Consider the following 16,819-nt stretch of genomic DNA (forward strand, 5'->3'; position numbering starts at 1 on the left):
AACAATATATTATCCCTTATTTAATTCTGTAAAATAGGCTTATACAACAATGTGCTGTGTGCAGTCAGCGAAAGCTTTACCATATCATGTGGCTAAACCAAGGCCGGTAAACAGGTTTGTTCCCATTTGCGCTGATGATGTTTGGAATTCATTCTTCACTAAACTTGATTCCTGAGTGCTATCTGTAGCTCTTGCTCATTTACCCAGTTACCAGGACAACCACGCTGGCCCTAGTAACTACGCTGGTTTCCATGGGAACTATTGCAGACTATTCTCTTCATTGTCAGTGACAGGAATTAGAAAATAGGAGAAAATATTGCCCAAGTGCCATGCACTGTTATAGAAATCTGTGAAGAGAGTTTAGCTACAGTATTTTGACAATTTTTCCCCATTTCAGTTTCTATTCACATTACGGCCCTCTTAAAAAGCTTAGTGAACTGCATACAGTATCACGGGTACATGATTATGCTTTTAAGGTATCGTCTTTTTGGTCAAAAAGGCAGCATTGCATGTTTACTTTAAGGAGAAATCAATTCCATAATGCATTATGCTAAGCTCAGTGAAAAAAAATCCATCCAGGGTGGCAGTTGAAGCAAGAAATGTCAATTATAAATATATCATTCATTCAAAAACATATAAATGAAAAGGAGGCTAATTCTTTTATTTATATATTATATTATAATATAAATATGTATTGTAGTCTAAATTCTTAAATGCAATTAATAAATTAAAAGTGCTTCTTTGGCCCTTGGCTTTTTTGAAGTAAGACTAAAGCAGCAGTGTAATGTAATGAAGTAATAATACTTTTTTACAGTACTTAAGTATTTTTTGAGAGAATCTGTACTTGAGTTTTTATATTTCTGTCAACATTCACTTTTACTCCACATTTCCTAATTAAAATGTATAGGCCTACTTTTACTCCAATACATTTGCCCAAAGCATATTCGTTACTTACTACAAAATACAGTCGGAAGAACACAGACTGCAAGAAGGCAGGTTTGACGAATCACTGTTAGACTCAGAAGATAGACTCCTAAAAACACCTTTGCTCATGTGCAAAAAAAGTGCTGGCACAACCGTGGATGATTTCAGTTTCCACTCAAATCGTGACTGGGGTGTGTGAGTGTGACATACAGCATATAGTCTGTGATAATATGGTAAGTGTTATTTTAATGATGTGCGATCTGACAACTATATCACAAAAACACACACAGAGAGTGCACACATACACTACGTCATTAAGCTAGTCTATTAAAAACCATTTACAATGTAGGCGGCAAAAATGCATCTGTATGTATTTTATATTTATATCATTTAACATAGTTAATATACATTACATGAGTGATGTTCTTCTCCAGATATCAGCATGGTAACAAATGTAATCAAGTTTGCGTTCAGACAAGTTTTGGCACTTCAGATCTGTTCTGCTCAATGAACTGTCCCATGCTGTAATACACAATGTTGGGGAAGGTTACTTTTAAAAGTAATGCGATACAATATTGAGTTACTTCCTAAAAAAGTAACTAATTACTTTACTGAGTTACTTTTTAAATCTGGGCAGGGCTTGCTTGTTTGTTTTTAATATAAAAAGTTATTATTTTACAAATGTAAAAGTCCTTTTACAACAAAAGTAAAATGAACACCTCATGCTGAAGGAAATGTAAATTCATGTCTGTACAATAGAGGGTGCAGCTCAAACAAATTGCATGAAGAATATGACGCAGAAGAAGAAAGTTCAACACTAATCAGCAATAACAAAAATGAAACAAATGTGTCATTTTTGCTTAGTATGGTTGAATTGGATCATTGAAGGCCAGTAGCAAAGACATTGGTTAATAAAATGGGATTAAATACATTTGTCTTATTTAACGTTTAATTATTGCAAGTTTGTATAATATTCTGAGTTTACATTTTACTCTTTATTCATTTTTAGGAATACTGAATCTGTTTACGTGCAGGTGAGATGAGTAAATGCATGTTCATATTTAGTCTAGAACTACAGTAAGCAAAAAAGAGCAAGTTCCTGCTAAAAGATTTCACGGGTAATGTGGCGTCTTTTTCAAGATGTCTTACCACCCGTGTGTTTCTGGATGTGGTTGCTTTCTGGCTCCATCTGACAGTCATGATCGCTGTATCACATGCTTGGGCTTAAAGCACACTGAATCAGCATTCGTGGATGAGTCGTGCTCTGATGACAGGATGTTGATCACTGCATCGGGTGATGAGCTAGGCTCTGGGGGGGAAGACTCGGCTGCGTTGCCCCCTTCGAGGAAGGCGGCGTTACCCGAGTCAGACCCAGAGCTGACTGCTATGCTTTCCCTGGCCACCGAGAGTGTCGGGCTGCAGTGGAAGGCTCCACCGTTGCCCAAACAGTCAAGGCTGGATGATTGGTACAGGGGGTGCCTCACGCTGATCGCCAGCACCCATCCCCAGTGCTTTTCTTCCCAGAGGTGCATGAAGAAGTCATTAGGTCTTGGAGGGCACCTTATTCTGCTCGAAACAGGGCTAGTGCTTCTTCCATCCTCAGAACCTCAACGGTGGAGTGGACCGCAGGTATGTGGATATCCCACCCCAGTTGAGCGCACTACTGCGATGCAGTTGTGTCTGCAAAGCGCTGCCGCCTGGCGGGGTAATCCACTTCTCCCATCAGGGGGCCTGTAAGTTCTAGTCCACCCTGATGGCCAAGGCTTACAGAGCCGCTGGACAGGCCCCTTCCGCCCTGCACGCTATGGCCTTTTTTTAGGTCTACCAGGCCAAGGTGCTGAAACAGCTGCATGAGGGTGGTTCTGACCCAGGAGTAATGCAGGAACTACACACAGCAACGGACTTCGCCCTACGGGTGACGAAAGTCACTGCGCGGTCCCTGGGTCAGGCGATGTCCGCCATGGTGGTCCAGGAACGCCACCTATGGCTGGACCTAGCACATATGAGGGAGACCGAAAAATACAGATTTCTGGACTCCTTGATCTCCCAGGCTGGCCTCTTTGGCGATGCGGTTAAGAACTTTGCCCAACAGTCCTTGGCCGCACAGAAGCAGACGGAGGCCATAAAACACATCCTGCCCCAGCGGGCCACCGCTGCCTCTACATCGCCGCCAGCGGCTGCAGCTCCTCCACCTGCTCATCGCCAAGGGCGCCCGTCTCTGCCCCTGCCAAGCCTGTAAAGCATCAAGGCAAGCGGCGTTCCTTGACTACGGGCGTTCAAGTTTCAACTACGGGCAGGGGTTCCCCTACTTCAAGTGTCCAGGCATGTTGTTGTCTCAACAGATGCCTCTGCCATCGGCTGGGGTGCCATGTTCAACAGGCATGCAGAATTGGGCTCCTGGACAGGACCTCGACTACAGTGGCACATCACTGGCTAGCGGTATGTCTTGCTCTGCGCCACTTCAAATTGCTGCTACACAACAAGCACGTACTGGTCAACACTGGTCGTACTGGTCAACACGAACAACACTGCGGCCATTGCATACATCAACCATCAGGGTGGTCTCACCGAGAGTGGTCGTGGTTGTGCTTTCTTTTCTGCAGGAAGGGTTGGAGCAAAGGCTGTCTCCCTCCACCCTGAAAGTGTATGTTGCCGCTATCGCTGCACATCACGATGCAGTGGACGGTAAAGACAGTGGACTGCAGACAGTGGAGCTCAAATTTCTGTCGCTCGCCCACTGGATAGTGGATGCCTTAGTCCTGGCTTATCAGGCTCAGGACCAGCCATGCTTAACTAATTAAGTTAACGCATTAAACTGACAGCCCTAATATATATATATATATCATGAAATAAAATTTCTCATATCGTGGTCATGTCACGCCACAATTCGTCAGTTCGTTTTGATGTGATGTCAAACGTGACCAGCTGAAAGTTTATGTCTCAGTCACACATGTAACGAATGACATATGAACGGAGACGTCACGTCCCGTCACAGTTGCTGTATCACCGCTGAACGGCCGGGACACATCGTCTCGGCTCCTAATCAAAAAACTGAATGTGCGATTGCACACGCTCTTCCTGATATACCTGCAATGCGGGTCGGGGTGTGCGACGCAAAGCTCACACGCCAGTGGGCATTGGCTCGTTTTGTTACACTCAAAGGTTATAGGGCTCTCAGGCAAAATCCCAATTCGTCAGTTCGTTCTGATATGACGTCTTCGTTCCCTACTTATATACCCTTATGTTACTTATTTGAAAAAGTAAGTCAGATATTTCCTTCTAAATGAAAAAAATTAATGTGTTACTTTACTAGTAACGTAAAGTAATCTGATTGTTACTCGCATTACTTGAAATCCATTACCCCCAACACTGTTACTACAACTGAATGCCCACATAAAGCTGTTCCCATTTACACAGTTTCTGTTGTCATACATAAAACAATTATAAATAGTGGCTAAACACGACCCATTGATACTACATGTTAACCAGGAGTCACTCACTTTACTCCTTAAATCCTGATTTATAATCGCAACATTATTTGATAAAATCAACATACATCTACACTAAAGAGCGGCTGTATGGTGGTTTTGGCTATATTAATTTTTTTTGTCTCATGCAGCACACTGCCTGCATCTGAGTAACAAACGATGTGCATATTAACAAATAGCTATGTTCATATTTATAATTCAAAACAGTGCTGCTTCTCTGCTGCTCACTGCACATAATAGACGCAGAGAGAGATGATACTGTGCCAGAAAAGTCATACCTCGCTCTCGCGGGCCAATACTGGCGACATCTTCCAGCTGAATGACAGCTAAGGTTTATCCAAAAAAGTCGCTAGGTTTGTCAGTTTGTCAGGAAAAAGCCACCAAAAAAGATCTGAAAGTTGCTAAATATAGTGCTAAAGTCACGCTTGTGTGTGTGAGACATGGGAGCTGATGGCAGGGGGTGGTGGATAATTGTGGCGGTCAATGTGTCACTTCCTGGGTTTGTGACATCACAAACCCTGAAATTGTACATAAACCCTGCCCCCACCAACACGCATCAGAGGGGGTGGGGCTGTGTTGTGCCACTTTAGAAAAGAGGAAGAGTTGTTGTATTAGAGTTTTGTTGTTCAATGTTCGATTTGACCATACGCTTGTCCTCAAAGATGGAGCAGTTCAAACTATAAAAGCAGAAGCTATTTTTATGGGCCACAACCGGTAAGTAAGTACTTACTCATACTTTGTTGATGTGTTTTCCTTAAATAGTTTATATCGTTAATTTTATGTTGTAGTATGGATAAAGCTTTAGTACGGATAAAACTGTATATCAAAAGACAACATAAACAGCAGTAGCATTTACAAATAACAACATATCTAAAAAATATATGAGGTAACTACAAAAAAAAAAAAACACATTCTGAAATGTCCTGTAAGAGTCGTGCTTGCATAGGTTCTGCAATAATATTTTCTGGGTCTTACTCAGGCTCAAATTGATAAGGCAATATTGACGCCATTGTTTACAATACACAGGGACCACATGCAACTACCCATTATGGTTTCCGGATAACATACATTAGGCAGTTAGCGAATCACAACACACTGGGCCAGCTAACCAATCTGAGCCCATTGCAAATTTCTGAGGGAGGAACCAGAAAGTCAACAGATAGTTTTTAGGTGAATGGAAAAGTGGTGTAGAATAAAGGTAAAATATGTGAAATATAATTAGATGTTTTAAAAACGAAGGATGAACACGTTACAGTGCATCCCATAAACACAATCAAGCCTTCGAGAAAAGCTGGTAGACCACCCCTTTAACAGTGACTTGCTGTCATCTGGCGGTTTTAATTTCACATTTCAACTATTTTTTTATATGTTTCAAATCATTTCAAACATCAATATTCAACGTTTTATGTTTAAAACAAATCATTATTTATGCATTTGTAACTGCAGGTTAAATGCATGCATGTCCACTCTGAGCTACATTAAACTGCGTAAATAAATCTAAAAGCCACTTCAGATGTAGGTTCCAGTTCCCTTTCATGGGAACTTCAAACTGCGTCCTCTAGGGGTCGCTATGGGGAACGCCTCGTCGTGACCCGTGTCTGAAGCATACATTGAAAAAACACCAACTCGTTGGCCGGCGACAGCCATGACGTCACTACCGGTGCGACTATAGTATAAATAGGCGCCGGGAGCTACACATCATTCTCTTCTTCGTCTTCATTGACCGGTCTGTTTGAAGCGTGCATTCCAAAAAGCAAAGTAAGAGCTTTTTCTTTCCTACTACCCCATAGCGACCCCTAGAGGACGCAGTGTCTCGTTCCCTACTCAGGGAACCATGGTTACAAAAGTAACCTGAGACGTTTTCTTATGTTGGAATGAAAGAGACTAAGTACCAGATGAAGTGCCTCTTATGCTTACCCAGAGATGCAAAATGGAAGAAAGAGTTAAAACGGAACACAATCTTGCTGCTCAAACTGTGTATAAGCATTTATTTAATAGGCCTATATATTTGTTTGCTCCTTTTCCCTTTTGCATTTAATTGCACTTTTACTTTCAATACTTAAGTACGTTTAATAAAAAAATAAAAAAAAAACTTTTCATACTTAAGTACAATAAATATCACATACTTTAAAACTTTTACTCAAATAATATTGTATATAATAGTATTATAAATGATATAGTATTATATATAATACAAAGTAATTTTCTGGTAAGATGTCTGTATAATTTTACTTAAGTGTGGCTTTCTGGTACTTCATCCATCCACTACTTAAGTACATCTTTCTTTGTGATTTATGTAATTACATAAGTTGTCTTTGAAATATATGTGTACTGCTAAAATGTACTGGAAAACATTTATGGTAAACTAATTTTAGTAAATATTAAATGTCATTTATATAGAAACGTGTATGTCATGTATCTCAAAATATTTGTAATTACACTTTTGTAGTAATGAAGTTGAAATTTAGTCAGTTGCAAATCGGAATGATTTAATTAATTAGCAAAAAAATTTTTAAAAAGTGATCACAAAGCAATGTAATTTCCAGACATGGAAATTAATTTATTAATATTTGAGGGAACCTAGCCATTTTTCAATTTATTGGTGATTTATATGTGAACAATGAAAGATTTCACATTTGAATTCATACCCGTCTGTCAAAAACTGAAGACAGTGTGCATGTCAATAACGTCAGCTCCCAAAAACGTTTTCTTTTGTTTTTATATTGTATGCGATGAAATGAACATTTTCCCACACAAAAACAAGCACAGACCGTCAAAATCCTGAAAAATAAATAAATAAATACAAATCCTTGCAGAAAATGTCAGTCAAAATTCTGCAGGCTTCTTAGGAACTAATGAGAAAGCGTGCAAAAAAAAATTTTCATTTCGTGTTACAGTAGCTCTTGACCTTAGTAATCCATCTTTTTCTGAAAAAAGAAAGAGAAATAAAATGGCATACGAAGGATAGGGAAAGCTCCAATTATTGTGCAGACAATAATTGGACAATAAATGTATCTTGTGACAGTTTAGTATGGCTTAGCTATTTTGGGAATGATACCATACCCACCGTCTTCATTAAGTGGCTGCCATTTAAATCAGTGGGCGCTAAAATGGATTGGCAACAGATGGTGAAAGGATATGACTTAACACAGTTGCTTAGTAACACAATCAGCCTCTGAAATGAGAGCCAATGGCTCCTTTGCGTTTTTCAATGGAAGGTGAGAGTACAATTGGTTGACATCATGCACAAGAAGCTTGTCTGAGTTGAACCCTCTGGCATGTGTATGTAGTACAACACTGTTGCTACATAGTTGTATTAATTTTCTGAGTTCTAATTTTCTAAACACAAAGTAAAAAAAATATATATATATTTTTAGGATCACGCTATAGTTAGGCATAATACATCATATCAATTTTTTAAATTAATATTTTGTAATATTCTCATAATTATCATTTGAGTGTTGAAATGGTTGGCATTCTGCACTGTGCAAGATGACCAGCAGATTGCGCCATACACAAAGAATTTGAAACGATACATTGGCATGTCCATTTTACATCATAGGGTAGATATTTACACTCTCTTTACATAACAAAATAAACCATTTGAATGCAGAGAGGGCTTATTATACACAATGTAACAAATTTGTTTTAGTTTAATTTTTTATGGTTCTGTTACTCTTATTGCTGTACTATTTATTATCATGTAACATCAATGATTTGGTAAACATTTAGGTCAGCTTCTAGCATTAATTATGAAACATTGGTTTATACAGATAGCCTAAGTTTTTGTACAAATTTTGCCCGTTTTTAAATTTAGTTTCCTTTTGCAAGGATGGGAACATTCTAGAAGTTTCTGTAACATTCTGGAATATTCTGAAATGTTCTAGTGCTTTCTGGAACATTCTAGAACATTGTGGGTCTAGTCATACATTTTTATGTATGAGTAATACTAGCTTAGTATAAGTTGTCAACATACTGTTAATGATACACAAAAAGTAATGTGATTTTCATATTCAACATGTCAAACCTCATAAAGAAACTATTAAACATCCTGAATAAACAATAAACCCTTTGACTATTTAATGAAATAAATTGTTATATCAGTTCTTCTACCGTGTTGCCTGAATCCAGTAAAGCATGTGGCATAACACGAGTCATGCACACAGCCATGCACAGAACCGGTTTGGTGCTGTTCCCAAGCCAGGCTGTTGTGATGTTTCCTGTCAAGATGATCTGGTGCAGGTGTAAATGTTTTTTTTAGCACCTTTGAGGGCAGTTTAAGCACCTAAGGGTGATAAAGACACTGACACTGTCTTTTGTCCCGAATATGCAGTTTGTTCGAGTTCATTCAGTGTAAAAGGTGCACTGCGAAGTGCAGAAGACAAATGCAAAAAAATAGCTGTAACCCACACAACTGAGATCACTGCAGCTACCGACGGCATCTTGGAAGTTTGTGATAAACATCGGCGCATTTTCTTTGACGTAGGAGTTAGCGACGACGTATGATGACGTGTAACGGTGTAGTAGTGGTGTCCCATTTCTTAGGGGAATATTTTCAGCCCTACCCCTTATCACTCTGTTTCAAGGGGCAAGGGGAAGGGGAAGGGGAAGGGGAAGGGAAGGGGTAGGCGTAGGGGTAGGGGAAGGGGAAGGGGTATAAAATAGAATTGGGATTGGGCCTAAGCATATATTAAATAATTAAGACATGACTAACAGGTGAAGTAAAATATAATAAGTATATAGTCTAATATTTCGCAAAATGCTCATCTGTAGACTTCATTTCTCTAGTGAACTAACGAGCTGTGGACACTGATGACTTGCCTGAGGTAATGAAATGTTACGTGACATTTTGTTTTGACGTCTTTCCGCGGTTGAAACACTGATTGAGCAATTACATGAGGCATGAGATGTTCATTCATGTTTATTTCGCATTAAAACTAGTAGTAAAGAGCAAGGGATGATCACGCTCACTCGCGCGCTGTGCTGCCATTTGAACTGAGGATTTTATACAGCAATTTGTGACGCCACATCAAAGAGTGCCAAAACAGCATTTATTGTTTGAATATCCTGAAAAAAAATACATAATTTGAAAGATGAGACTTTGTTCTTATCAAAAGTAACAATACATAAAACTGGAAGTTTCCAATGAAGTTCCACTCATGCAGTGGTTAAAACAATTCTGTATTTGCTCGGTACACATGTGCTCCAAACTGAAAGAACCGTACCAAAGATTTTCAATACGAGTATGTGTACCATTACCCCACTAATACAGACTGATATATTAAAAAGACTGCAATGCCATTATTCTCTCGCTATTTGGAAAAAATGTCATTCTGTGTAGCAAACCACAGCTCTTTAGCATAATAGATATATTTATGTAAAAATGAAACAATAATGTTAAGTCGATGATGAGTAGGAAAAGGTGGAATGGCAGTGATGATGCACCAATTACAACAAAGAATTGTGAGTTTCACAGAATGGAACATAGTTAAAAGGGAAGCTAACATGACAGCAGATTACGGATATTCAAAGAAAAAAAAAGAACAAGTGTATCAAGGGTTATACACACGTATTGATCCTTAGACCCCAGATCAATCAGCTCCACCTTGGTAGTCCCCAGTTCCATCAGCTCTGCTTTGGTGGTCTTTAGTTCCGCTGTGAAGCTAAGAGTCTTTAGAGTCAGAAGTTTAACAGTCGCTGACTCTAGTGGTTCAAAAGAGGTCCCAACCAGACCCTCGAGCACTACAGCTAAGTCGAAAGGACTGTCACTCTGGTGGGCAGCCTCAACTGCTTAGCTCCACGAATGAAGCGGGCAACTAGAGGGTGCTTTCTTACAGAGACCCCAGAGCATGGGAAGCTGAAATGGTGCACACATAGTCTCTTAGAGTACCAGAACATGTTCCTGAGGACAGTTTTTCTCGCAGGAACTTCAGCACTGAAACAACTTGGCAGTGAACTGGGTCTGTGTGGTGTGTCATGCACCGGCTTTTTCAAAATGTGCTATCTGAGGGCATAGCTTATTCTAGTGTAGGGAGGCCTAGCACTTAAAATAATCTGTACTACATTGGCTGGAAGTCCAGCATCTATTAGTTGGTCCCTTTCAGAGGCCAGACATGTAGGTTTCAAAGCTCGGGCCAGGGATGAAACACTGTCCCCTGAGCCAGGAGATCTCTCCTGATCAGGATCGCACACGGTGAGCCATCAAGGAAGGATATTAGATCTGAGAACCACACTCTGGTCGGCCAACGAGACGCTATCAGTAAGAGGCGAGAACCTTGTTGACGCACCTTGGCCAAGACTCCTGGGAGCAGAGTAGGGATGTAACGATTAACTGCGAGCCGGTTGAAAATCGATTCAAATATGTGATGATTCAAATCGGTTGAGATGCTAAACAAATCGCGATTCATTTAGGTGTAGGAGTTTATATGAATGTATGTCTGAGGGGAACTTATTGAGTGAATCGTTACATCCCTAGAGCAGAGTAATCGGGGTAAATGTGTAAAGACTCAGTCTGGGCCATGTACAGGCCCTTGCGTCCAGACCCTTGCGTCCAGACCCAGGGGAGCTGGACGAGTCAGGGAGAATTAGAGGGGGCATTGGGCTGTCCACCTCTGCTTTGTAAAATCTTTCCCAAATTTGACTGACTACTTTGGGGTGAAGTTTCCATTCTCCATGTGTCACAACTTGTCAGGACAGCAAGTCTGCTCCCACATTAATATGCCCCAGAGTGTAAATTGCCCTGAGAGACAGGAACTTGTCCTGTGCCCAAAGCAGAATCTGCTGCGTTAGCCTATTCAGGTGGCGTGAACGCAGTCCGCCTTGGTGATTTATGTAACTACCGCAGTGTTGTCCACCTGCACTAGGACAATCTTAACTTTTGAAGGAAATATTTTAGGGCCCGAAATACATGAAAACAAACAAGAAGGTATCTAGCCACACACTGAATTCAATATAGGCTGAAAAAGTCTAGCAAAGCATTTTTTATTTTATAAATTGCATCATGCAAAAAGTGCAGAGTGCATGTGAATTAAAAACAAGTGGACACGAGCAAGCAGATGTTTCAGCACAGTGCTATCTTCAGTGCTCGCATTAAAGATCCACCATTTTTCTAGGTAGATTAGCAATTAAGGGCTATGAGCTGAATTCAATTGTCACAAGTAGAACTCCAAGAGTGTCTGGTCATTGACATATAGGAAACATGTAGGAAACCACTCCTGTTTATCAGAAGAGATTGTTTTGAGTTTGAGCTCCGTCAAGTTAATTCTTTGTCTATTTTTTATCTTAAAATAAATTTTATACACCATCATTTTCGTTTCTATAATGTGTGAATATATCCCCGATCGTATTCTACAACAAAAACAATCAGAGCGCCTTGTTATCACTAGTTTTATTTTGATTTCCCAAGTCCGCTATTAGCATATAGCCCGTTAGCATCGCCAGCGTGGTTGCCGCTAATCTCGCTTACATTGCTAATACTCTATTCACACACATTACCATTGTTTTACTCACTGTTACTTGCTTTAATGGCGGATGTGTGTCTACCTTTGAGTGCAGGTGAGGACACGTTCAAGCTGCATTCGGTGCAGCTCCTACTCACACACATTACCATTGTTTTACTCACTGTTACTTGCTTTAATGGCGGATGTGTGTCTACCTTTGAGTGCAGGTGAGGACACGTTCGAGCTGCATTCGGTGCAGGTCGAGCTGGAGGCCGTGGAGAAGCAGATCCGCGACCTGGTGGAGAGGCAGACCCAGCTGAGAGAGCGGAGAGCCGCGCTGGAAACATCCCGGGCTGACGCTCACAATCCGAGGTAAATATACAGCACGCTGCTAACTCTCCCACCACCTCTACTCCGTGTGTTTTTCTGCACTCCCCTCCGCCGCCTCCAGTCTTTGAGATCTCCACCCGGAACCACTTCGCTCCCCTCCGCGTGACGGAACGCGACGCTGTGATCGTCGGAGACTCCATCGTCCGGCACGTCCATGCTACGTTATCTGAAGGTAAAGTGCACACTCACAGATGATTTGTGTTAAACTGAAAATTCTTTCATCATCTACTCAGCCACAATCCATGTTGCATTAAACCTACTGAAACACAAAAGGAATACACAAAGTGTGTGTGTGTGTGTGTGTGTGTGTGTGTGTGTGTGCGCGTTTTTGTGACAAATGAGGACATAAATTTGTATAATGACAAGGGTATGACATAGGTATTACAAGGAGAAGGTGACTTTTCAGGACATTACCCCATGTCCCCACTTTTCAAAACGCATATAAATCGCACAGAATGGAGTGTATTGAAAATCTGAAATAGCACAAAGTTTCCTGTAAGGGGTAGGTTTAGGGCTAGGGTTGGTGTAGGGCAATAGCACATACAGTCTGTACAGTATAAAAACCATTACGCCTATGGGATGTCCCCACTTTTCACAAAAACAAACCTGTGTGTGTGTGTGTGTGCGTGTGTGTGTGTGTGTTGATTTTGCACTCTAGATGTTTTTGAGTTTCACCCCTTCATTGCTGTGCAATTTTTTCTGCATCGTGGGGGATTTGTAGATTGTACTCACAAAAATGTTCCGTGTTTTCAATTTTTTTTGCCATTTCCCATTCATTTCCTATGGTTGGTCATTTTTGACCGAAGACCATGAGTGTGACTATTTTTTTTTTACGACCACTTAGCTTTTTCGAATCATGCCCTCATTTTTTTTGTGTGTTCACATATCAAGTGCCATAAAAGTCACCAAGTTTCGTACCATTCTGGTGAAGCTACGATTTTTAAATATTCAAAATGTAAAATTCTTTAGTCAAAAGTGACCGAAGACCGCACAATGGCTAATAATAGTATACAAACTTTCACACATACTCAAAGGACAATGTATTAAGTATGAAATTGTGTGAATTAATTAAATGGGTTGTTGTTTTTTTGGTTCATGTCCACTGTCCGCAACACATTCTGGTTTTTTAGACAATGCACATGGTCATATAAGCTTAAATAACTGTGTGTGTGTGTGTGTGCGCGTTTTTGTGACAAATGAGGACATAAATTTGTATAATGACAAGGGTATGACATAGGTATTACAAGGAGAAGGTGACTTTTCAGGACATTACCCCATGTCCCCACTTTTCAAAACGCATATAAATCGCACAGAATGGAGTGTATTGAAAATCTGAAATAGCACAAAGTTTCCTGTGAGGGGTAGGTTTAGGGGTAGGGTTGGTGTAGGGCAATAGCACATACAGTTTGTACAGTATAAAAACCATTACGCCTATAGGATGTCCCCACTTTTCACAAAAACAAACCTGTGTGTGTGTGTGTGTGTGTGTAAGGATGTATTAAATGCAAAATGGTGTGTAAGTGGAAAATGATCTGAACTTGAAACTCAAGTCACAAACAGGATCCTGCAAGTCACCCACACGCTGCAGAAAAAACTTCTCATCAGTTCATCAATGCGCTCTCCAATCTGTTGATCAGAACCAAATGACAACATCAAACCCACACAGCAGCTTTGAGCATCATGTCAAGCTCCCTAAACCTATCTAAGACATCAGCTGAGAACTGCAGTTTTTGCAACAAACAATGCAAACTTTATTTAAATAACAATTATTTTGTATTTTATTACCATGAACTGTTACAATAATGGCTTTAGCCAGATTACAGGCATGTATAAATATGTACATACACAGTTTATAAAGAACATGCAGAAAGGCATGCAGACAGTAATGCATTTTATAATAGAAAAAAACATACACATTATATTATTTGTATTTTTTAGGTTACTAATGCAGTATGCAACATGGTTAATCTCATTCAGTTTTCAGTTACTTGGCAACAAAATCAAATCAAACATTCAACCAAATTCTTTCAAAAAAAAGTTTAAATTGTTTAAATAATTAAATAATACAAAAATGTGCAAATGTATATATTATATATATTTTGATTATGAACAACATTTAGTATTTTCCCACATTGCTCTCACGTGTAGAGAAAAGTACACGTACAGAATCTACCACCACAAACATGGGTTACACTCATAACACAACAGCACCCATGTCAACCACATGGGATCTATTACAATAGGGGAAATCCATAACATTTACAAAAGTCTTTCTTTCCCTTATTTCACATATTATAAATATATAAATCATAAATATAGGTCATTCTCTCAGTTAAATAAAGCCATGAAGGAAATCTAAAAAGTCTATCCACAAATGTACACTCGGAGTACTCTAGCTCAGTAGTTCTCAACTGGTTGGTTGCACATCAGTTCTGGGTCACAGACAGCAAAAAATAAAACAATTTCATACTGATTATATCCATGTTTGATTTTGGATAAACCATTTTTATATTGTTTTTGGGCACCACCACAAAATTTACATCAAAGAAAAATAATTTGAGAACCACTACTTTAGAGAAAATGCAGCTACATATTCCTTATTTACAGAAAAGCGAGACATACTTAAATACACTTAAACTGCCATTCAGAGGATTGGACACAACTTATAATTCTTGACTGTTATTATCGTTATTTGTATTTTAGAATAATAGTGAAATGATCTAAAGTATGAAATATCACAAATCTTATCAACAATGTTAGAACCGTCATACACACACACGCATATGCCTTACAGGTTCATACAAATACTGTATAAACATTTTTTTATGGTCATATGAAACATATATTAAGTCATGTGTACCCAGGCTGTGACCAATAGTATACATCATTTAAAACTAAATATTTTCAATTTGTTGAATTTTAAAAAATGTGATTAATCTAGACAAGTCACAAATGGAAAAGTTACCCATTAATGCTAAATTTCAGTGAGTGAGCGATTTATACTGATTCTCCTTCTGTTTAAAGCATACATGTTTTTAAACTTGCCCTGAATTGCACACAGTATTGTTTTCCTGTATGCACTGGATAAGAAGTAATAGATAATTGGGTCTAGGCAGCTATTTAGAGCGGACAATAGCAAAGTACTCTCATTTAAGATGTGCAACAATTGTTGGCTATGAAGATCTCCGATCACATTCAGCTGAGCCAGAACGTATGGTATTCGTACTGCATGGTAGGGCAAGAAACACAATGTAAAAATGGCTGGTACTAAGAAAGTCTTTATGATGACCCTCTTTTTGCGACTCTGTGCCTTAGGGTCACCATTACCCATGGACATAGTCCGGAGTTTCTTAGTGATCTTCACATAAAAACAAAGAAAGGCTACATAAAAAACAAGGAAGAGCACCACTGTTGTCAGGTTTATGATCCCACCGACAAGTCCCTTGCTGTGGAAGTGGAAGCAGACCTTGTCACACGCATGTTTTTGACTGTTGCTTGAAAAAAAGGGAATCATTCCAGAAATGAGGATCACCCAGACGATGTAGCTTGCCGTGTGGCTCCACTTTGTCTTTTGAATTCGAAAGACCCAAACAGGCTTGATGATTTTCAAATAACGATCTAGACTGATGAGGCTGAGGAACAGGATGCTGGAATACATGTTGATGTAGAAAAAGATGCCCACCACCTTGCACAAGTAGAAGGGACCTTCTTTGTTGTGGTAGTAAACTCGCAGTGGCAAACACATGACCAGGAGGGTGTCCGCCAGGGCAAGGTGCCGCATGTACACGGCCATGGAAGTGTCTGTATGCCGCCGAAGGAAAAATATGTAGAGGGTGACGGTGTTACAGAGCAGACCAATGCAACAGATGAGAATGTAGCCAATGGGCAAGAAGGGCCACAATATGCCATCATGAATCTGACAGGACTTATTGGTGGTTAAATTGCCTTCCTGAAACATTGTGACAGCCAAAAAAATTGGTGTACACTTGCTGACTGCTGCTCCTCAAAATCTTGACATACAGTGATTTTCGGTTGTCCTAATGGGGCAGGGGAGGAAAAGGTCAACAAATGGTCTATATGATGACAGGTTCTCACTTGATCTATTCCTACAACTTGTTGAATTGCTTTTGAATAAATGCTAAGAGCCCAAGAAAAGAATAGCACTCTTACCTGTATGGCTGGTTTGCTTGTGCTTGAGCAAGTGACTAGATACATGTCTGTTCAGAAACTCCAGTACCTATGCAGGAAACTCTGCTCGCATGTGACGTTGGACCCTGGTTGCTGTGGTTGACATTACTGCTAACCTCAGTAGAAATGCAGAGCAGTGCTAGATAAGCCAAGCAAAATTCGCTTCCATTCTCAGAGCACAGGAAATATCTGGTTGCCTAAAATGAAAACTGGTGACCATAACCTAGTTTTTACCCCCAACAATACACACTTGAGGCTTGAGGAATATATACTTTAGAGCATAGGTCGTCCACCCCGCTCCGTGGGTCTCCAGGAGTATGGTTGAAGACCTCTGCTTTAGAGCTCTTTGACTTGTAACAACCTAAACAAACTTACAAGTACCAAAACAAA

The 16,819-nt window shown here is 39.9% G+C and overlaps 1 protein-coding gene across 1 annotated transcript; it reads right to left on the reverse strand.

Annotated features, from left to right (window-relative positions):
* Window positions 1-15,212: 15,212 nt before the first annotated feature.
* On the reverse strand, window positions 15,213-16,819 carry gpr34l (G protein-coupled receptor 34 like). Its single transcript, XM_016518582.1, has 2 exons — window positions 16,412-16,819; window positions 15,213-16,278 (listed from the first exon to the last, which is right to left on the reverse strand). The coding sequence occupies exon 2, from the start codon at window positions 16,197-16,199 to the stop codon at window positions 15,216-15,218; it is 984 nt and encodes a 327-aa protein (XP_016374068.1). The 5' UTR covers window positions 16,200-16,278; window positions 16,412-16,819; the 3' UTR covers window positions 15,213-15,215.

The sequence above is a fragment of the Sinocyclocheilus rhinocerous genome, unplaced genomic scaffold (assembly GCF_001515625.1).
Source record: "Sinocyclocheilus rhinocerous isolate Xijiao unplaced genomic scaffold, SAMN03320098_v1.1 scaffold387, whole genome shotgun sequence".
Classification (NCBI taxonomy): domain Eukaryota; kingdom Metazoa; phylum Chordata; class Actinopteri; order Cypriniformes; family Cyprinidae; genus Sinocyclocheilus; species Sinocyclocheilus rhinocerous.